Source organism: Malaya genurostris, chromosome 1 (assembly GCF_030247185.1).
Source record: "Malaya genurostris strain Urasoe2022 chromosome 1, Malgen_1.1, whole genome shotgun sequence".
In the NCBI taxonomy this organism is placed as follows: Eukaryota; Metazoa; Arthropoda; class Insecta; order Diptera; family Culicidae; genus Malaya; species Malaya genurostris.
The window spans coordinates 101,885,821-101,909,945 of record NC_080570.1 but is presented as its reverse complement, the minus strand read 5'-3'; the positions used below and the strand labels follow the sequence as shown (position 1 = coordinate 101,909,945).

The following is a 24,125-nucleotide window of genomic DNA, read 5'->3' as shown; positions in this document are numbered from 1 at the left end:
GCGTAGAAGCACTACGCGCAGATCTGCAACAACATTAACTTTTATTTATAACGTCATAATATAATATATTATTTATATTAAATATTACATATTTTTTATGTTTCTTAACATACCGAATTTTGATTCAAAAAAACAGAACGTATATAAATAAGGAATATTTTATTATCATTCAAAATCAATAAATTTGCTTAAGTTGAAATAACTAATCATAATATCTAAAACACCTAAAACCGATATGTTTTTCAACTCACATAACTGTTGAATCAAAAACAAGGTCGGTTGTTGTAATTAAAATCTTTATTGAATTGATCTTTATTGACAGCATCTTTTTTTTTCAACCAAATATTTTGTTATTTCAACCATCGTTTCTGTTGATCGAAAAACAAAAATGACAGTTTAGAAAATACAACAACCGATTAGTTGTACCAAATTTTAACCAATCAAATTCAGAAAAACAACTAATATTTTGGTTGTTTCACGATCGCGAGGGGTTTCGTGCAGTACACGGATATCAACATGTCTTCGGACTTGCTCGAAGAATCATCATCTGTTCGGGGGCGTTTACGGGAGTTATTTGAAATGCTATCCTTGCAATTGATTTCCTTTAGACCGGCTGGTATATGCGCTAGAATTTTGTTTATTGTAACAGTATTTTGCTCCATCTTACGTCTTAGCTCCAACAGTGCCTTGTGATCAACACTACTGGCAACTATTGCATTGTTTGTTATAAGAGTTGCCTGGCAGAACGTAGCATTTGCCATCACTTTAGTGCAAGAGGTACTCATCCAAACAAAGATTTAAACACTTTGTCACAGACTGACGGATCTCACTGGATATTTTCACGCACTTGAGATGGAAAGACGATCTGCAAAAACCACCGCAAACAATTTCTTTCGTTTTTTTCTAGCTTGCGAGCGCAGACACAACAAAAAGAAATGGCATCCATTGTTTCATTATAATGCGGTATTAGGTTTTAGAAACTCGTCGAAATCGTTGGTTTGACAGCTCAAAACGGATATACTTCAAGTGAATTTTTTAATGTGGAACACATTTTTGTTTTCTATATAGCGGTGCAAACTAGAAACTCAAGAAAAATACACGTAGAAATGTGGTCAGGTTTTGAACAATTACAGCTCAGTCAATTTTGTATCAATTATTAATATTATGTCACCATTTGATTGGAAATATTTCTACGTATTGATTTGAATGTTCATAGCCATGTATTTATAATTTAATATCATTGAAATGTTGATTAATAGCTAGCAGTGTCCTATTTTGGCTGCAAAAAATCTCCGGCATACCGGATTTCCCTGCCATAGTCGACGGTTTTGAAGGAGTAAGCGATATATCAAAGGGAAAGCAACACTCTGATTGGTCAATCGAAGCAAAAGCAAAGCTGTTGGAAGCACGCGAATCTACAAATAGAAGAGAAATTATAGCTAACGTTTCATCAACGAGAACATCGATGTCGATATGAAGCTGGGTTGCCCGGTGGAAATCGACTCAGCCCTTTCATCTATTCAACAAGCGATTGCTGTAGCCAGGGAAAGAACGATTCCGTTAGAAAGTAGGGTGAGTACCTCTCTCCAAATAGACAGTTTAACAAAACATATCATCCGTCTCCGAGATATCTTTCGGAGGCAATATCAAAGAACAGGTGATCCTCATAAGAAGATCACCTTTAATCATCTAACTAGGGTAATCCAGGAGATGATGAAAGATCTACGGAACAAAGATTTTCAACGAACTCTTCAACAAATAACTCCCCTTTCCAAGCCCTTCTGGGCTATGGCAAAGGTGTTGAAGAAAAAACCAAGACCTGTCCCTCCGCTGGTTCCGTCCGAGGGCGCAAAAGACGGAAATATTTTATTAACACCTTTAGAAAAAGCAAACGAGCTGGGGCGGCAGTTTGTGTGTTCACACAATCTGGGGCTCAACATAGTTAGCCCACATAAAGCGGCCGTTGCCGATAGCGTGGCCGAAATGGATCGATCTAACAGCTTAGTGATAGAGGAAAGTAGAGTTACAGCCGATGAGCTGTTAGCCTATGTGAAAAATCAAAAAATATGAAGGCCCCCGGTTTCGACAATACTTTTAACATCGAGCTAAAGCATTTGAGCACTAGCTCATTTGCTTTTCTAGCTAAAATATTTAACCGATGCTGGGAGCTTGGCTACTTCCCTTCAATGTGGAAGTTAGCTAAAGTTATCCCAGTACTGAAACCGGGAAAAGATCCTTCTTTTTCTAAGAGCTATCGGCCCATCAGCTTACTCTCTGCTCTGTCTAAGCTGTTTGAGAAATCGATCCAAAACCGAATCCTCGCATTCGCAGACCAACAAGGTGTCTTCCTGGAGGAACAGTTTGAATTCCGGAAAGGAAGATCCACCATCCATCAGCTCACTAGAGTATCAAACATCATTCGACGGAACAAGTCGATTTCCAAGACGACAGCAATGGCGATCTTGGACATCGAAAAAGCGTTCGACAATGTGTGGCACGATGGCCTGTTGTACAAGCTTCATCGATACAATTTTCCGATGTATCTTATTAAGATCATCAAAAGTTTTCTTTCAAATAGAGCTTTCCAGGTCTCTCTGCAAAATGTTCAATCGAACGAATTTTCCATCCCTGCAGGGGTGCCCCAAGGAAGTATCCTGGGTCCCATTCTGTATAATATTTTCACATCAGACATCCCACCTCTCCCGGGGGGTGGTGTCTTGTCACAGTTTGCTGACGATACGGCCATCCTTTATAATGGGCGAGTCGTCAGTACTCTGAAGAACAAATTGCAGAGGGGTCTGGATGCTCTAAATGAATATTTCACCAACTGGAAAATTGTAATCAATGCGGCCAAAACTCAGGTCATCCTGTTTCCGCATTCGAGATCGACTAAACTTGTTCCGTCTGACGAATGCAGAATTCGGTTCTGTGGCGCAGTCGTGCAGTGGTCCGACGAAGTGGTCTATCTAGGACTTACGTATGACAGACATCTGATGTTCAGGTCACATGTTGAAAAAATTATCATCAAATATAACATACTCATCAGGTCTCTGTACCCGTTGATATGTAGAACATCAAAACTGTGCCTGAATCGAATACGCAGTCCCCGTTTGGCGGGGTTGTGCACGAACACACAAGCTAAAGCTCCAGCGAGTTCAAAATAAAATTCTAAAAATGATCCTAAATTTGCCCCCTTGGACGAGAACCAGTGAAGTGCATGAGTTGGCTTCCCTGGATACCCTAGAACAACGTTTCGAACATCCAACTGTAAAATTTGGAGAGAGGTGCTCAATCTCAGAAATACCAATCATTCAAAGATTGAATGTTTTAGGTTTAGGTTAGATTAGGTTAGATATAAGTAGGTAGGAAATTTCAACTTAAATTATCTTCCATTAACAATGTATTAAGACACAAACTTAAATTTTCATGAACAGACTAAACTACAAACACCATGTATTACATGTACTTAATTTCATTAAAGATGTAGGGTCAAAGGGCCGAATCACTTAAAATGTAAAACAAACATTGTATAAAACACACAACAAATAATGAATTAATAGTACTTTACACACACCCAGCTAACGTTTCAGTCTTATGCGTAGCTTGCTAGAGGTAGGTTGTTGCTACACAGCAAGACAAAAAGTTCCATAAACGATTTGAAGCTTTTATTGGTATGCTCTGATCTTGTGTCATGTAAGATTGGATGAAATCCCATGTTATACCGTTTCGCCTGAGAAATTGACAACTACCCCAGGGTAAATTTTGAGTGCATAAGACTAATTTCTAATTTATATAAGATGAACTCGGTTGATAATGAGAAATATTTTATCGCTTCAACCGAAATCGCAAAATGGTAATAATGGTAGAGAAACGCTATAAAACTAACTGCTTGCATACAAAACTTGAACACAAGCTTGGTGAAGAGAAGCTTAAATATCGATATCCGTATCGCAAGCATGTACAAACATTTAAATGTATACATTTGGGCTATTGATGTAATTTCGTCGGCTACGAAACAAATACAAATCATGATAAATAGAGTCTATATTCTGGGTTCGCGTGTTCGGTGTTGATTCCATCTAAGCAGACTATTGTGCATTTGCGGATTCAAAAGTGTTGCCTTGTTCCACATCAACGACTCAAACAACCCCATGGGGCTGATCCTTGTAGTTTTTTTCGTTTGACTAAACCGAAATTTTGATTCAAGTCAAACAGAGAACTTTGTTAATGTTGAAGGGAGAAATAAGTTAAAATCAATTATATTCTAGTTAGGATTCAGCATAAATCAAGTTTTAAGGTCTACTAACGGTTTTGTTATTTTGAACATGTTTTATTTCTCTGCGTGTAGGAAAAGTTTATGTTCAATTTCTCGCGTGACATTCTGATAATATCGACATATGCAGTCAGGAAAAAATATTTTTTCGTTTTACTAAACCGAAATTTTGAGAGAGAAGAAGATGATAAGATTATTAAGATCATCAAAAGTTTTCTTTCAAATAGAGCTTTCCAGGTCTCTCTGCAAAATGTTCAATCGAACGAATTTTCCATCCCTGCACAACCACATCTATTTAGGTTTGTTCGTTTTGTAGCTCATAAGAAACTATTGTTTAGTCGTTCCAACAAACTAGAGGACTGTCGAATCAGAGACAATTTATCGTTATTCTCTTGGTTTATTAACTAGTGTTGCAGGTTTTCTTATGGCGTTTTAAGTTGAAGCAAAACCCAACCCAATTTCATCCCCAACTCTTGACAAATATATGGATTTGTAGAACCTGGGTTAGTTTTAGCTTCATGCGAAAACGGCATTATTTTTAATTAATATTTGACCAAAGGCTTGTCCTTGATCTGTTGAGTTAACAGTTCAACATCAGAGTGCGATATAACCACGCAATTAAATGACGTGCATGAATATATTACAAACCAATAAAACTTCTATTTCATAAAATTAGGTAATGAGTAAGCAGATAAGTATAACAAAAGATTGTGAACATGGTGCTTGATTTGAATTCTAAAACCCGTTTATTTTTAATCAATAAGATACTTATTTTCTAGAGTACGGTTGGGGTATGGAACATTACCAACAACTATTTGTTTTTCTACTCCTAAAAACAAAATCCTACGTCCGATTTCTTAAGTCTAGTAATTTAGCATTTAAATTTTTAAATTATCAAAATATGATCAATATTTTCAAGCTCTGTCAAGGCGGTCCAACTACACAAATAAATCAACAAGTCGAGCGATCAAATTATCTTCGATCTGAACCAGTTCCACGGAAGGAAGGACTGGCACGTGTCCTTGCCAAAAACTCGAATACAAAAAAGAAAAAAAGGGACAAACATGGAAACGCTTCGATTGGCGCGACAACCATGGCGATCGTGGTTGCCGTGTTCAGCCACGGGTCTCTATTTTCGATACATCCGAACCACCTGGTGACCGCCAATCAGATTTAGCTAGAAATACGCTGTCCAATTTATTAAGCCATTCATTCGGCAGTTCAGCACACCACAGAGACAACCGAATTTAGTTAGTGCAGGCTCCAAAGAAGTTGAACATTCAGTCAAAAACAGGTTTCCTGGCGCGGTGCATAGGTAATGGTGTTTATTGCTTGAACTGCATAATTTCTTGAATCTCCGGAAAAAGTTCACCACCTATTTTCACCACCGATCCGAGTACGCGACTTTAAAGCTTGCTTCCGATTACACTCGGAGCTTTTTTATTTTCTTGGGAGAGGGTTGACTAGAAAGCTACCTCTAGCTCTCCTTCTCTCGAATTTCAAGAGAACGTGCTTAGTTAAAAAACGAAGAGAGGGAGCTTTAGAGTCTCTTGGTTCCCGAGTGGGTGGTGGGAGATTTTCCACTCTCGCTTTCATTAGGGCTGTCGGAAAAGCTGCGTTGTCATTTAGAGAGCTTTCCGATCGAGCAAAAAGAAACAGAAAATTAAATTGCCAAACTGATCGCGATCAGTGACTGCAAGGCTGACTTGCGGCTCGCTTACTCGGCAAAAGGCAGACCCCGGTTGAGAATCGTGATCATTACTTCGTTTGGATTGGTTTGAAGCACTACGTCGTTCACGCCACACCGCGCCCTGGACAGCTATATTGTTGGTGTCATTTTTTTTTAATTCCCTACTAATTATTCGTTCTTACACGCTCTTTTTACCAGTTGACACCCTACTCCAGAGGTTCTTTCATTATTCTGATTGATTGTTTATTTTTTTGCTTCTCTACAGGTTCAAGTGCCATTCGTTGTCGTGTTCGTCAGGACTAGAGGAAGCGGATCAATTCCGGACTAGCCACATCCGAAAAACTAGTGAAATCATTCGAATCGAAGAAAAAGTAAGAAAGTAAACCGTAAACATGAAACCCTTCAGAAGGAGTGTGACGACGATGATGCTGGTGGTGGTAGTGGTGGTGTGTATTGGAACCACCTTGGCAGCTCCCAGCGCCCGGGTGAAACGGGATGACGATCAGTTAGCTGAAGCAACCGGCGTCGATCCGGTCGTGGCCGAGGTTAGTGGTTTATTTTTTGGCAATGCTACCACTTCCAGTGAGAGTGAAGCTGTGTGAGCACATGAAAGAGAGGAGTGGGAGAGAAAGACTGCAACAGCGAGAGTGAAAGGATGAATGCGAAACACAAATCTGTCAGTGCAACGGGTGTGATCAAGGTCGAACACGGGAACGCGCGGGGGTGGATGGTCGCACTCAGTTTGCATAAACGATGTTAATCAATTCGAGGGACTAAGTGATAATGTTGCTGGTATGTTCCGCAATAGTCAAGTACTGAACCTCTATGGTCATTAACGCCAATTGTTCGTATGGGAAATTTGATGAACGCTATTGTTCATAGAGAGCTTCATACGGTGGGAACGAACACGTGTCCGTGGTAGATACTGAACTGTGAATAATTGAGACCATTTCAAGATCAATCGTAACTAAGCGGGGGAATATCTTCCCACGAAGAAAGATCATGATAAAAATCGGAGGGCCAATTATCTGCTGTTTATGGTGCCGCTATGTTGCTGATGTGGATAAACATACTCAGCCATGAGGAAATGAACTTGAAAATCTTTCGCTAAAGTAAAGTATGCAAGCAACAGGCGAAATGGCTAACAGAAGCGAGTAACATTTTGTTAATGGATTGCTCGTGAATTGTTCTGTAAGAGATAATCAACAAGGTGTAATGTTGCAATGTAACAAGCGAATAATTTTTCTGTAGCAGGCGTGTCCAAATAATGCTCTATATTGTTTTACAAATTCTTCAAAAAACTATCCTCACTGAAGTATTCGATGCCGGTGAATAATTCTTCAGTAACTTTCGATGCAATATTCTTGAAAGTTAAAACTTCAATTGTTACGCGACGAATTGAACTGAATAAATTCAGTTTAGCTATAGATACCTAACGTTCAACATTAAGCTAACTTTATCACGTTCATCAATTGTCAGATATACGAGTGTTGAATGACGATTTCATTTTTGGAAAACTAGTTTGATTTTTGTTTTCTTTGAATAATTGTTCATTCCAAGATACGCCTTGATCAAAAAGTTCCCGGAATTTATTCAAACAATTAAAAATATTCTGTTTTCGGTTTGGCCATCAGAGCCATCTGCGAATTTTCTATAATCTCATCTCGGGTGCTGAAACGCGTTGCCGGCAGTAATTTTTGAGAAAAAAGATCCTGCAATTGAAGAGAGTTGCTTTATTCAACTTTTCTTGTTATGCCGCAAATATCATAAAAACGTTGTGGTGTAAAACCTGATGCTGGAGACGTACAGAGTATTTATTAAATATAATATTCGCACTTTATTAGGAGTGTACGATTTCTACTAGAGAATCCAATTACCGGAAGATCAACGATGCTTAGGAGATGCGCATGATTTTGTTTGAGTGGTCTAATTATGGTCTAGGTAATAATTTTTCATCCGATGGGTAATTTGACAGTTCGTGGAGACACTTAGCTATTGAATTATGAGTTCTGATTCCTCATTTATATCGGGCATTCATTGTTACATTGACCAAACATTCAAATCCATACTAGTAGGAATTACTAAGTAAATTACAATATCCAGTCGGAAATTAATCACATTTTCCACTTTATGAAATTTCCATATTGGAATCCCACTGTGGTTGTCATATTTGTCACTCAGAACTTAACACAAGAGCAATGGCAAATAAAATGTTTTATCATATATCTTTATCGAGCGAATGATAGGAACGAAAATATATCAAATATTGCGTGTAGTTTGTGGATGCTGGCGTGTGGTTTAAAGATATACGAATAAGATTTAAAATACAAAATAAAATAGACGCTCTGCTTAGTCGGATTGTTTTCTCAAATAGGTTTTATAGCATCCTACGATAGTTCGAATAACAGAACTATTCCAATGATTGGAGAAGATTTGTATGCTCGAGTCCTGTCTCTGAAGATTTTTTTCCAATATCATCTTATCATTTTGAGATTTCCAATTTTTATTTCGTTGAGTATTGATTATAAATTAAGCTAAGTTAATGATTACTTAACGTTATAACGAATTTAATCATATGAATCTTCAGGGGTTATCGGTCGAACTGCGGCCCGACAGATTTTTTCTAAGTCCGGCAGACCGGTAGCATTTTCTTGGCCCGACACTGCCGCTCGAGGCACGTGCAGATGGAACCCTAGTTCTACGACGGAGCGGTTTCTTGAGTCCACCGAATAGTCGCAGGGAGCCAAATCAGGCGAATTTTGTGATTACAAAATGGTATTCGTTTCGTTTTTAGCCGAATGTTCACGGATAGCGATGGCATTGTGTTACGGTACGTTATCGTAGTGCAAAATCCACAAGTTGTTTGCCAACAACTTTTCATTGTGGAAGGAATTCATGATACAATCAATGAAATCAATGAAAACTTTGAACGATGGCCTACCGCTTTTCTCATCATCATTCACAGACTCCGGCCACTTCTGAAACGTTCGTGCCACTGATAAACGACTGTTTTTTTCAGAGTATCGTTGCGTTCAATTCCGTTCTGGAAAATGTACAAAATTGAGGACACGCACATTGAAGATGTTCTCAATACAGGGTAGCTTTTACAAATGTTCAGATATCAAGCTGGAAATTTGATAGAATATCAATGACAGATGTGGCAACCTCAAAAAAATCTAATCGGATGACTGAGAGCGTCACACGGTGGTAATGCCGGGATCTGTTTGATCAAGGTAAAATATCTTGCTATGGGCCCCAAAAATTCTTCTAGCTTTAAATCAGCAATCTGCCTGCTTATCGATCAGTTTTCAAATTTCTAGTCACAAATAAGCATGGTCAGCTGTATATTTAAGCAGCCTTAAGGGCATTTTCAGGAGTGTTCCAGTTATAGATGCATAATTTATGTTAGTTTTAAAATTTAAATCTGCGAATTATAATAAGAAAACCTGGCAGCCTAGCAACGTTTTAATAGCAAATTCAGCAGCTTCTAGATTCATATGGGTGGTCTATAATATAGCTGAAACTGAAACAAACGTAACCCCAGCAAGCCGTTTTAGTTTTATTTATTCGAACAGTTCCATTGTCAAATTTATAACTGGTATACGCTGCCGTTCTATTTTTTCTATATTTGAAACACAGATAAAACGCTGCCGGGGCTGCCAGTTTATTTTGTCATAATTTCTAGATTTAAAATTTAAAACTGTCATAAATTATGCATCTAGAACTAGAACACTCCTGAACATGCCCTAATCGTATTTCAAAAATATAAAAAATATGACGGTAATGTATACCAGTTTTAAATTTGACAGTACAACTGTTCGAATAATTAAAACTAGAACGGCTGGCTGGGGATACGTTTGTTTCAGTTTTAGTTCTATTTAGGATCGCTCATATAAAACTTCCAGCTGCTGAATTTGCTCTAACAGTGACTTAAATGCCAATTAGTGATTTTAGGCTGTCTTAGTGTGGCGTTAGTCTAACGTTTAACGTTTCACTTTTCACTTTACCGGGATGCGAGTGAGCTATTTTCATTGAATAAAGTAGCTTTATTTTCTGAATTCAGGCTCTTTTAGGTTTAGAATTTTACAAATTTACCTATTGTTGTTGACAGAAATTACAATTTTTGTATCACCGATAGCTAATATTTATGTGGAACCTTTTGGGAGATTGTTCACCACAAGCTTTTCCAAATAATCGGTGATTCAGCAACAGTTTTCATGAATGAAATTTGTTGAATAGTGTCAGCTGTTTACTATCTTTGACCAGTAGCAACTTGGATACATATTCACAACACAGTATTATGGATCTACACTGAGGAAAAAGCGACTAAGAGTTTCTTAAGACTAAAGCTTATGATCCTTACATTTCTTCCATTAACAGGTAGAGATTTTTATACGCAATCTTATTATTTTCCAAATTATTATCTATGCATGTTATAATTCCTCGCATTATGTATTTCATCAATATAATTTCAAAATGTCATAATTTTGTCCTATGATTTAGTCATGACAAAAATGCAAACGGGAAAGAATGATTTCGGAACCGGAAACATTAATAAATGAATTAATCTAACAATCTTTATGATACCAGAGGATTTTTCGGTCATGCTTCAAGAAAACGAAATAAATTTTATTTCAAAAGGAGAAGGATATCAATTTTAAGATCAATTGATGCGAAAACTCAATTTGTGTTTCCTGGTCATAGGAACCACGAATCGTTAAAATCGCAAATATGTGATGTGATTAGTCTTCAGTATGAGAACATTTTGAAGATATTGTCTGTATAAACAAACTGAAAATATATTTTTAAATATCTTCAAAATCTTTTTTAACACTTGGTACATAAAATGTTAGAAAAACAAGTTTTGAATTAAATATCAGAACAGTATTTACTATATTATAAAAATAAATATCATGAAACATAAACTATGAAATGCTTTCAAACATTTTTGTTGAATTTCATAAGACCATCTTATAAAAATCGGGAGAAGAATTTCCCCACTATATCATAAGACAAACTTATGGAAATTATTTATTATCTTTATGTCTAAAAGTCCTAATTCGTTCTTATGACTTTCAAAGATCATTTTGTCTGAGTGTATTTTTAAAAAAATAATCACTCATTTGTGTATGATATTTTTGATGAGAAATCAAATTAGGTTATGTCGATATTCCGCCAGTAATGTCGATATTTCTACTCCAACAGCCGAAACAGAAGAAATTTATCAAAGTTTTCTTGAAGAGAAGAAAACCTTTAAATGTCTTTTTCTTTACAAAATTCACTTTTCTTCTCAGCGAATTTAGCAACTATGCTCCTGTCACAAAATTACTGCAATTGCAAAGAGATTTCGCCTATTCTCCTAATTTGGAATTCTCATCAAGTTCAAGAAGAAGTTTTTTGACATCAAGAGAAAGAAAATAATTTTTCCTTCAACATTTTTGCCAACGGAATTGAGAAAGACATTTCTTTTCTTTTAGAGATAAAATTCAGTAAACGCTACTTCGCTACCGTCGATTTTTTAAGGAAATTAGCAATCCGTTTGAATTACTGGATGGAAATTTTGAGGAGCTAATTCGAATGACTAAATGTTTGGCAGAGTAGTTTATTAACTTGTTGGATGATGCGATTCCTCTAAAAGATTAAAGTACTATAATAAAACCGTTCAATTTACATGTTCTTACAATGTTGAGATACTTTGACTCAGGTAATTTTGTACGACAATCAACTGTAGTGTTCACAAGAAAAAATATAGTAAATTTGCCTATTAAATATAATAAGAATATTATAGGTTCTCATCAAGTAACAGTCGGACAAGTAATTATTACGATAGATTAGAATGAATTGGGAGCAGTTGTAAATATGTTCCTGTTTTGATCCTCATATTTCCTGTTGATTTTTCCTTTTCTGGGTTGACTACCGTATTCGAAAGAGTGACCGATTGCTCACAAACACTACCTTATTTAATTAAACTTTATTGAATTTGTAAAAACTCTTTACAAAATTGTCGTTTCTTCTCGATAAATTCCGAACAATCGAGGAGAAAGAGATAAAATTAATTCAATGACTCACCGCTAGATGGTTTTGAATGTTTTCTCTCGGTAAAAAGGAACAAAACATTCTATGATCCACAACAAAATCATTACCCAAATCAAGTTTGGGTTCTTATCCATTTGGGAAGCTGAGGTATTCTGGATACTCTAATATATTTTGGCCTGGCACTCATATTTCTGGATATAATCAAAATGAAGTACATCGAGTCCTAGTTTTTTTTGAAGATTTTTCCATTTTTTATCATATTAGATATGCATAAGTAACCAATTTTGATTACCACCCAAACTATGAGCGCTGGGCCAAAATGTATTAGAGTGGCCAAAATAACTCCGTTACCCTAGCTGGGTGCAAGACAAATATGCTTGATGAGGCTTCCCCGAATCTAGCTGAGGAAAATGCACTTTGTTGCTGGTAGACCGGAGCAGAGAGGATTCGTATTAAGATGTTGATAATAAACTTTTCAGCCAAACATTTAGACATTCGAAATAGCTTCTATATCCTTCAAAAATTTACAGTGGTGATTTTTGTAGGATATAGAATTTTTTCTTGCCGACGGTACCACTCTTTTGCACAAAGAATACCGCTATTGCTCCTACGTAGTATTTTTTCAATAGTTTTACTGAGTCTTAATTTTTTTTCTTTTCCAAGTGTCAAAAAATTTCTTCCTGTACTTGACGGGAACTTCAAATTAAGAAAACTTGGTGACCGAAATACGGTTGCAGGTGAGCGATTCCAGAAATTGATAACATGTTATCAGACTGCACATACTCCGATTTGAATTAAATAATTCATTCGTTTTCACTATAGCAAACAAAGCACATTGTTTTGCACGGATAAAAAGACCAATTCGATTCAAGAATAATTTTAAAAGGGCTGCAAGTGTTTTGGTGTGATCTTTGTAATTCATTGTAACTTAAAACAATTAATTTTTCAGAATGGTGTTTAAAAAGCAGTTATTCTCTGATAAAAATTGACGTGTGTATGTAAAAATTATGAATTTCGAATGGAATCCGTGGTACATTCATTTGACATTCACTTCAAAATGATAAGAAATGCTTATGACACCAGCCTTTCTATATGAATTTCGCATAAATGAGTTTTTGTTTTACATGTAGATATCAATTGAATCACGATTTTTCAAATCAAGTGTTTTTCATATAAATACAGCGCATACAAATTTCTACTTTAGAAAGATATTTTCAAACAATATATGTGTTAAACACAACCAATTTAAAACCACATGAACTACATGTTGAAATAGCTTAGAATATGGTTATATGAAAAGGAACATTAAATTGAAAGTTTACTTCACAATAGTCTGTCGCGTGTACTTTTACCAGTGTAGGAAATCAAGTGAGCACTCTAGAAAAATATGCACTGAAAAAAAAAGTTACATGATTTTTCAAAACTTAACACATCAATCGAAAAAAACATTTTCTTTTAATTTTCATTTCTGATTGTTTTTAAACAATTTATAGGCATTTGCTTAACTTTGAATTATTGATGTAATATAGTCATTCAATAACTAGAACATTATTTTACAGCTTAAGGGCAATTAAATAGTCCATCGAGCTTTCTCCTAGAACTAACCGCTCCCGAAGTTTTTAGACAAGAAATTCGAAGGTGAACTCAGGTTTCCGTTAAGTGGTACCTTTTCAACAGATCGTCACTATTCATATTACTATTACTACTAGCTGGGTATAGTTGCGCAGCTCGCTTTGAATTTTATGTATCTCGAAAACGATAACTTAAAGAAAAAAGTTCATAACGAGTATACGTAGAGCTGTTGATTAATATTTCATCGTTTGAATGACTATTTAACATCAAGAATTTGAGGATTTCAAAGAACCAATAAATTGTTTTAACTCTACTTTCCTAAATTCTTCTCTTCTTTCTTCAATAGACCCTAATCAAATGAACACTGGCCTGAGGACAGTGCGTCGCGTATAGATTTTGAATCTCCCTCCCTGACTTGCTTAGCTTCCTTTGCTTATGTGTATTTAGGAACCTTGTTGAGTAGATTCTATTCCTCTCCTTTCCTCTTCTTTTCCCGAACACTACCAGGAAATCAAAGCGAATAAAATGGCGGACGCATTGAAATTGACTGTGTTTCACAGAAAAATATAAGATTTTTATTTTATCGCGATAACATATATGTTTTGACGTGAATACGTCTTACATTACTATGGGCGCCTTTTAAAAATTCGCCCAGTGGAAGAAAGGGTAGAACTCAATCGTGAATATCTCGAGTTGTACCAAACGCAACAACATAATTCTTTCTCCATGTGATCCGAAATATTATCAGCAATTTATGATTGAATTATCAATAGTGTGAGATAACCATCAATAACTAAAAAGTTCAGTTTTCTCAAACTTTTGGAAACAATGAGAAAAACTCATTACGCTTGCTTGCCTTTTTCCCACTCGGACGACGGTTCCAAACCTGGATTCTGGTCCATTGAGTTCAGAACCTGGATACTTTTTTTTTCATAAATACGTTTATTTCATAGGCAATATACATAAGTTTTTCTTCGCCGTGGCATCCACAATACATAGTAGTTTAAACCTAATACATTTCGAATATCATATTAGTATGTTGGTACTCATTAGTTAATCTAAACACTGTTTTTATCAAGCGAGTTGCTATTTTAATTACATTAAATAAAATACATTTATTTTGTACATGATCTTATAACTATTTCAGGATTGTTTGTATCAGTTCACCACTTATATTCAATATCCTATAGTTGGCTATTGGTTGAACTCATGGAAGAGAAAACAGTTTAACATAAAATAAAATTTAAATTGGAACTCCAATGGATTTAATGAAATGATAAAGAAGTTTCATGTATGGAAGGTCACGACAAGCAAGAATGTCGCGAACTGGGACATTGGATAGTCTACCTTGGGTACGCAAGGAATTTATTAGTTGAGATCTGACATCACGAAACTCCACGCATGTCCAAACAACATGGTCAATATCGCGGTAACCTTCGCCGCAAGCACAATGATTAGTCTCGGAAAGTCCAATTCGAAGGAGATGTGCATCTAACGTGTAGTGATTGGACATGAGTCTGGACATCACACGAATGAAATCTCTACTCACATCCAGTCCCCTGAACCATGCCTTTGTCGATATTTTAGGAATAATTGAGTGCATCCAAGAACCTGGATACTTGTCCATCTGTATTATAAACGTGGATTGAATTCGAAACCAGGATTCCTAGAATGAGTTCTTTTCCAGAATTCCAGAAATACCAAAGTTCATAAATGAGAACGATATGTCAAAATTCGAGTACGTTCGGTACGTTTTCATATTCGGAATATTTTCATATTTTGAAAAAATAAATTTTTCGTATATTTAGTAGAATCACTCAAGTTTTAACAGCTTTGTTCCTTAAATAAAATATGAGCAGATGGATGGAAACTGAAATTCCTACTATGTGCACTTTTTTGCAGTTGACTGGATTGTGAGTCTCATTTTTGACGTTCAATGAGCGTATAGAACTTACTACTGAACTGCAACATTCCAAGCGTTGCAATTTTCAGCAGTTCTTCAGTCAGAACCAAATACAACCCGAGGTAACCTGAATGAATCATTCTGAATAGTTCACAGAATATTCTCAACTCAATTTCGAAGACATTGTCAGGTGGGTTTTTCGATATTCATCACCGTTTTCAAGAAAATTTAATTTGAAACGGGAAAATAGCAAAAAAAAACTACGTCTTTACCGTACTGTACTCAGCCCTTAATGCTTCTTCTAGTATGAATTTTAAAATAAAAATGTTGCAAAAATAATAAAGATTCAGTTAAAATAATTTTTTCGAATAATTTTCTCTGAAGTATTTAAATTATATTCCAAAATATCTCGAGAACGGATACGTCTAGGGGAAAGTGCATTATGAGAAAATTGCAAGAAAAAATCAGCATAATCATATTTCAATGTTTACATGAAAAATTTTCATCAGAAATTTAAGATTTGCAAATGTCTTCAAATTGTTTTAGCTGTAACTTCTTTATTTAAAAACCTGTTTTAATCTACATAGTGATGTAATGGTCCCTTTCTCATTAACATTTCACGAGAAATCGATGCAAGATTCATATAGGACATTTCGAATAACTGTTTTCGGAACCGGAATCATGAGGCTGTCACAGTTGCAGTAAGTTAAATTGTGATTGTGAGCCAATAAATAGCCAGGCCTACAAGTTCGAATAGTTTTACAATCTGCTTCGAATATTTCGTACTTTTTTGTGTCGTACACTATATGAAGGTTAGACATTTTTATGTTGGACATAATCTGGAAGATTCGGATAATATTTCAATCTCATTCAATAGGAAAGTAAGACAACTATTTGAATTTAAGGTCGACCGGTACAATGACGATTAGTTTGTTTGGTAACAAACTAATAAGACCTGCATGCTAGAAGAATTCATAATCTAGTTTTAAGGAATTTGTTCCATTTTCAATACCCACTAACAATAAATTCCATGATTTTTTTTTTCATTTTGAATATTGTATATAGAAACAAAGTCTTTCTTTCAATTCCAGTTGTTTGGCTTACTCTGTTTCGATTGCATCAATTATTCGAGAATAGACGAACCAAGCGAAATTCTGCACTTCTGTTATTTTTGTATATTAAATTAAAGATAAACAGGGTATTATTTTTGAATCAGTTGAACAGAGCATGTATGTGAATATTATTTACAGTTTTCATTGATATCAATATACTTGTTAAACACTCATTATCCTGTAATTCCGGAACCGGAAGTCGAATCCACATGAAATTCAGAAGTTTTGTAAAGCACACTAAGACCATTTATTTGAATCTAAGTTTGTAAAAATCGTTCACACCATCTCTGAGAAAAGTTTGTACACATATTTTAATTTTTTTTGCACATTTTACCCCATAATTCCGGAATCGGAAGTCAGGTCCAAAACAAATTCAGGAATTCGGATCAAAAGTCGGTTTTCACAGTGACTATATAACCTTTCTATTTGAGAAAGGCAAAAAGAAACACAAATCGCGTTAACATCTAATATCTAATATTTGAACTTTTACAAAAGCTTTCAACTTTATACTGAGTGCCACCCGAAATAAGGAATCACTGTGAAGCTATGTTTGCACTTCCAGGTTCCTCCAAATAATTATTCAAAAATCGAAAACATTTTTTTATGTCAATTGCTAATGTCAAATACTCTTAAAAATGATAAAGAATTAGTTCCAAGGGTACACGCGACCGAGAATTTGTTTAAATAAGGGGGAAAGAAGATGGTGCGCACCCAGGTACGATTAGTCGCGATTAAAAACTATGCTCGCTTTTTCTCGAAACCACATTTGCTCAACTGGGTGTCACTCGCATTCCAAAACTATTGCTAGTATCTACATGAACCAAACGGCATTTTACTCGTTAGTTGTCTCTCTTTGATCGAAACTACAACAAAAAATATTCATTGATATTTAAGAAAAGTTATTAACAATAAAATGTGCTAAAAAATGGATCGAAAATCGAAAAATGACCGTCATTTTCTTTTTAATCGGAAAAAAATGTTTCATTCTAGTTCCGATCGAAGCCAATTTGATATAAAATATGACCCTGTTATGCTTTTTGCTTTCCGAAGATTGGTGTCCAACAAATGATGATACCCACCAACAAATCGAACGAGTTTGAGCAGCTGTTTTCAGAGACGCCTTATTGAAAAACTAAAAAAATAATATGTATACTTTTACCTGTTAAAAGTATATTTTTGAAATGTTGTTTAAACAATAGGTAGAATTTATTTTTAAAAAAAAACAAGTTTTTAGAGGAACCTGGTCTTAACACAAATGAATCAGTTTTTGAGTGAATTTCTTCTCAAAATTTCCTTTTTACTTCTTGTTTCCATAAATATTTTTCCGGACTTTTTTCCGTAGTTACGTAGTGGCCGTTTCATGTAAGTGAAAGTAGAATATAAGAGTTAATTTTAAATGTTTTAATTTCATCTGCGAGTAATGTGTTTTCGGACAGTTGAAGTCAATGTAATTAAAAACGCGGAACGCTTAAAAATTGCTGCTAAAGTAAAGTGATATTATTTGTATTTTCTTGAAAGTGCATCTATAGCATTAGGCTTATCAGCAACATTCTTGAATCCAACATTCGGAATCCAATAACCTCTTCCAGCGAACTGTTCTGCAAGTGGAGGAAAAATTTCTTAATGCCCTGTGAACATTTTGGTGGTGAACTCCTTCTTGGCAATTATAATAATTGTTACATTTCTATATCACCTGTGAGTTTAGTAATAAAGCTATAAGCAGCTATATAGGCAACATTTCGTTGTTCAAGCGGTGAACGATTAGCTGCCCCTCGAAGAGACATACAGTAAAACATATTTATTGCAATAGTTCAAATAACTGAATAATTGGTTCAAACAACTGAGACATTTTTGCTTTCATGCATACAGGTAACTTTGCTGGGATTGTGTCATTGCTCAGTTACACGAGTGACACCTCATTGAAACGTTTAATTTTCCGATTAGGGTGCATGTTATTGCTCAACTGTAACGTTTCATTACAAGTTTGTGGTGCATTACTTTGTTGGGTGTCATTGCTAAACTGCCAAAACGGTAAATCAAAAATAACAGTTTACTTAAAACAACAATCGATTTGAGTTGTTCCAAATATCAACCAATCAAATTCAGAAGAAATACTAATATTTAAGTTGTTTTGCGATCGCTGGCTTTTCCGTGTGCCATTGAAAATTTTCAATATGACTCGTTTCTATTGAAATAAAGAAGATTTTTGTTCTTCGTTTTGCTGTCTTCGTTCTCCGCCAAGTGACAAAATCAACAGATATGTTAGTCAAATCGACAACGTTTTAGTTTTGTGAGTTGCGTGTAATTGACGCTTTTATTTAAATTATAGAAAATCTATTTTTAATTATTGATAATAACTAGAATTGAAACATAGATATCAATATTTAGGTATGTTTCAAGAATCCGTTAAGAATTTCAAGTAGGAAATTATGTGTCCGATTGAGTCCTGTTGCACAGAACCCTTCGAGCGAGGCGCACCTTCACGTACAGCAACCTTGGCTCGAGATCGTCGATCGACAGGCCAACGGAAATCAGACTGTCAAAGGGGAAAAGAATATTAAAGCATTTAGGCAGTGAATCGTCGGAGTGTAAGATCATGTTTATAATGAACACATTTATTTATATTTAACATTGAATTCATTGTTGTAATAATCGAATTATTTGCAAATCATTTGAACTATAAAGTAATATTGTATTTATTTGCAACATTTGTCTGTGCTAACAACGATGAATTAATATAAGGTCTGATCAGAGGTTACGCTCATTATATTGCATTTGGAGCAAGCTCATTTGGTATTACAAGAGTAGTAATAACTTGTTAAACCTGACATTGTTGTATCAATTTAGATAACGAAGATATTACAGATATAGCTGTCTGGATTACATGAAAATCCACTAAACGTAAGTTTACGGAAAAAACTCGATTCGAATGTCATATCTATAATTTGTTTGCAGGAGAATTTTAGCATACCAAAAAATAATATAACGTTAAACATTTTAAAGCGCTAACCGGACAGTCATTACAATGCACAAAAATCAAATATACCCAAGAAATAAGAAAATTAAAAATAAATATTTCAGTAAAAAAGGTACGGCTTTTGACACGAACACTATTGACGCGAAACTGAATTGACTAAGCGTCATCCAGCTCACTGACGTCTGTCTGTCACTCACATGAAGGCGCGTTAACAAAGTCAACACATGTTTTAGAAGATATTTAAGCTGTCCGGTTTAACCCCGTGTCCCTGGTCTCCCCTAGTCTCACCTAGTTACAATAATTTAATCGAAATTGTAAATTTCGTCCAATGTTGGACACTTCCTTTTTCACTAAAACTTGCAAAATAGATTAGCAACTTGGCCCGGGTTGGCGGTTCAATGCATAGAGCGCTGGTCTTGCAAAGTCAGTTGTAATATGTTCAAGTCCCGACCTGGAAGAATTCAAAGTGTCAATAGGATCGTTGTACTAGCCATGCAATAGTTCTGTACGCTAATATCAAAAGCTCTTTAATAATACTTCGTTTCAAACAAAACAGTTGTCATGTATTGAGAAAATATCGCTGAAGATTTAATTCACAACCTTCGACTATTTTTCTTTTGATTAGATCTGTAACGATTTCATGCGAAAAACTATAACATCTTCACACAATTGTTTCGCCATTGGGTATCCGCCTACGATTGACCTCATACTGCAGTAAATTTTACCATCTCATTTCGCTTCGTGCCCATCGCGGCCGGTCTCCGAATGTTTGCTCAGCTTTATTGGTGGTCAATAACTTTGCACCTCTCATGTGGTGACTTTTTGTTGTTTTTTCCTTTATTCATGACTTCGATCAACGAGTTGAGCACGGGGCTGGTCGTTATTGGGTCGAATTAAAATTCAACGAATCGCGTCGTTTTCGAAGTTGGTGTCGCTAGGCAACACATCGATTACAGTGGTTAGAGTAAAACATCGTGTTGCTTTCTTAATTCAACTTAGTGATTGTATATTTATGAAAAGTGATCTGTGGCGTTGATGCTTTTTTCAAGAAGTTTCCTTACAATGTTGTGAAGCTTTAAACTCCGGTATAACGTAGGTACAACATCAACCATCATTCCGGTTAGATCTAAATAACTAATGGTTAAATTTTTGTTGTAGATATGTTTGTGTCGGAAACTGATCGACCTTGAGGAGTCACCGTCTTTCTCGTGTCCTATGTCATGCGAACATGCCAATATCTAACATTATTTCCAATGAAGCCAAATCCCACTCTCAAGCACAAGAGGCACCGTCACTCTAACATAGTGCAAATGCCAATTTTATATGCACAAAAACCAGTTGCAACTGCAATCTGTTCACCGCATGCCGTCACACTCACCGTCACGATGCCATACCTTCACTCGCACAGTATAGTATTATATCGATGTGGAAAACGCACCTAGTCAATAACAGCAATTTCCAAGTGGGGAGTAGAAAAAACATTATGTTTTATACGCTCGGTGGCTACACCTCCACTCGCAGTAATAGTAGTGTACACTTACATATGCGTATTATTAACACTTTTGCTTTCTATGCACTATTCCCTCTTGTTGGACAACTCCTTTAGTTCTTAGATTATCTAGAAAATCATAAAAATTTTTTGTTTTTTGATAATTGTTTTGATTAGTTAATTTTAAGGAAAATCAAGTTATTAAATTAAAATTTTAAATGAAGTATGATAGAAAACGTTAACGTATAGTTTTCAATGAATAGCTGTTACACAGAAATATATATGTTCTTACTCTAAGCCCTATTCTGTAAACCAATTCCTACTAAATCGAACATCTAGTTTTCCTTATTCAATTCAGTATTCAAAAAGCTATCGGTAATATTGCTTAACATTATTCGAAACTATCGGAACTATGTGGAACTGATGTTTGATTACATCTTCGCGAAAAGTGAATCATTGCCTGGTAATTACTGAACGGATATCAGCTTCCTTCGGTTATTATTCGGTCCTTCTATCGAAAAACTTCGCCTTTGTGTTAATTTTCCCTGATTTCCATACCATTATCAAGATTTCTTCTAACAGAGACGAGGTTTTCGTATAAATGAGTTCAAGATTCTCATAAAAATTACGCTCTTCAATGAATGTGTTCGCATTTAATGAAAGGCACACTCGTTATTGCCGGTGAGAAGGTTGCTGTCTGGTGTGCACAGAAAGCCTTTTACGGATTTATTTTATGTGCCGTTCACCTCGTATGGGAGACATATTCGTCGAAAGAACAAAAGCCCAGGCTCAAACAGGCGAACTGCTCTTAGGTGATCAATTTGCCGTGCAATATATTCTGCAATTGGGAAGATTTAATTGTGAACAAATCAATTGTTGGTATAACATTGCTTTTTGAGATATTTCATCATTTTGTGGTGAATATGGCTTACTTGACTATGGTGTGCCATTTCAAAATTTACCCTGTACAATAATGGGTACAGACTTATCGTGAATATCTCTTATTTTACTGAACCCACCAATATAATTTTTTGTCCCTGCCATCGAAAATATGATCAGCAATTTATGGTTATATTTTCAGTAGTATGAATTTATAAAAAAAAACTCAGAATTATAGTTTTCTAAAGTGTTTAGTATCAACGAGTATCAAAGAGAAAAACTCATGACGTTTGTTTGTCTTTCTCGTGCTTGGGCGACGATTTTGATACAGTGAGCGACATTGCATTCTCGCGGTACCTACTATGGAAAAATGTGACACGTTTCATTCTTTCTAGTGAGCACCGTTCAATTTTAGTATCAATAATTTGGATAATTATTTATTAACAAGCTTTTCGATATTTCTTCCTTTTGCCTTTATTATCTTATTAATTTGTGTGTCGGGAATTCGATGTATTTTAGTATAGATGCACCATTACCGAAGTAAAGAAATGAAACATTGCACAATTTACACAATAAATCAACTTATGAGAACTATTTCAGATATTCAGAATAGCGAATAATCATGTATTTCATAGTAACGTCGTCCAGTTATGTCTCTGACATTACCCATTCAATTTTTCTTCAACAGCCTTCGCAGCCGATTCATAATGTACAGATTCTAAAAATTCTTACACGGGTTTTAAGCATACTGTTGTAATAAAGCTAATTCGTAATGGCATTTCACATTGCAGAAAATTAATTCTACAAATAGTACACAATCTATATAGATAAAGCTCTCTAGCATACAAGACAATTCAGCTTTATATGTTGTATGCAATATTAGATACATGATTTTAGTAGAATTTTGTACCGAACACTAGGATAAGCGCCATATCGAATGCACATTACACCGAACAGGAATATAAGATTTATTATACAATGGCGGATACAGAAGCGACATACATTGGGGTCTCGTATAACGCGGTTCACCGGAGGCGTGAAAAGCGAATCCGCGATAAACCCAGAGCATATGGAATTTCGTCTGATTGGGGCTGTAAACGATTATCTCGTTTCTGTCAACAGTCTTCAACAAACTTATTGTAGTTACTAAGACCCACCATTTAGAGTAATTTGGAAGACAATTCGTTGATAACTACTCCATCAGGGGTGCTTGAAAAAGAGCATGAAATAATCCATATGTTCACAGTTGTGAAATCAATTTCAACATGAAATATCGCGAACATTTTACTGCTTTTCCGAGAGACTCAAAGTTTATCAACAAGTGAAATTTCCATCAAATTGAAATTCGTGTGCTTGCTATGGTAAATATTTCAATATCAAAATTATGCTCTAGGTTGAAAACTAAAAGATTGAGAGCGATTATGTTTTTTAGAAAGATGTTCGGAATGTAGTTAGAAATGTTAGTTAGAAACTCACCCGCATAGTGGCACTAAAGGGGCTCACAATTTTGCGATAGAAAATAATTCTGATTTAAAATTTAATGATATAGATTGTTGATGTTTTCGAAAAGAATGTTCCGGAGGCCAAACAGATCAAAAAGTGTAAACAGTAATTATACAGAAACACACTAACATATTATTTATTATTTACGTCTCTAACACATACAAATGAAACGAATGAAAGAATCTATGATCATTCTCTCTTTTGCACTCTCATCGAATCATCGATTCGATTTCCTGTAAAATTATCAACTTGCGATTCTCTCTTGGGAAATTCCACACAGCAACGATCATTATCAGACTGTAATTTTTTTTAAGAGCCGTGAAATACTCAGAGTATGAAGTGGAGCGAAGGAATGTAGAAAAATTCTCTCGCGGTTCATGCATTGAGATACTCAGTTCTTGTAGCATCTTCTACCGGATTGAAAATGTTGTATACAATATAGATAGCAATATAGCAGCTTCTGTAAAATTTTCGGCAATCATCAATACTGAATAGAACTGTATCTTTCAATTAATGCTTAGTTTTGCGATCAGGCCCGTACCCAGGATTTCGTTTCGGGAGGGGTCCACAAATAAGATATATTGCATCTAACTGATGATTATTGTGTAATTATCAATTTAAGTAAATATGTACTCATATATTTTGAATTGGACAATGAGGAATAGAAGCAAGAAGTTATATGTGTCAAAGA

General features: G+C 35.4%; 1 protein-coding gene across 3 annotated transcripts in view; it reads left to right on the top strand.

Annotated features, from left to right (window-relative positions):
• LOC131425270 (uncharacterized) overlaps positions 1-24,125 on the top strand; it is an 81,707-nt gene that overhangs the window by 35,222 nt on the left and 22,360 nt on the right. Inside the window, exons 1-2 of one of the 3 annotated variants that reach the window (XM_058587018.1) lie at positions 5,469-5,588; positions 6,229-6,508. In XM_058587018.1, the coding sequence (XP_058443001.1) occupies positions 6,356-6,508 (153 nt within the window). In that variant the 5' untranslated portion in view covers positions 5,469-5,588; positions 6,229-6,355. Of the gene's footprint in view, positions 1-5,468; positions 5,589-5,952; positions 6,100-6,228; positions 6,509-24,125 lie in introns of those variants that run through there. The other 2 variants (XM_058587017.1, XM_058587019.1) reach the window with 2 other exon arrangements.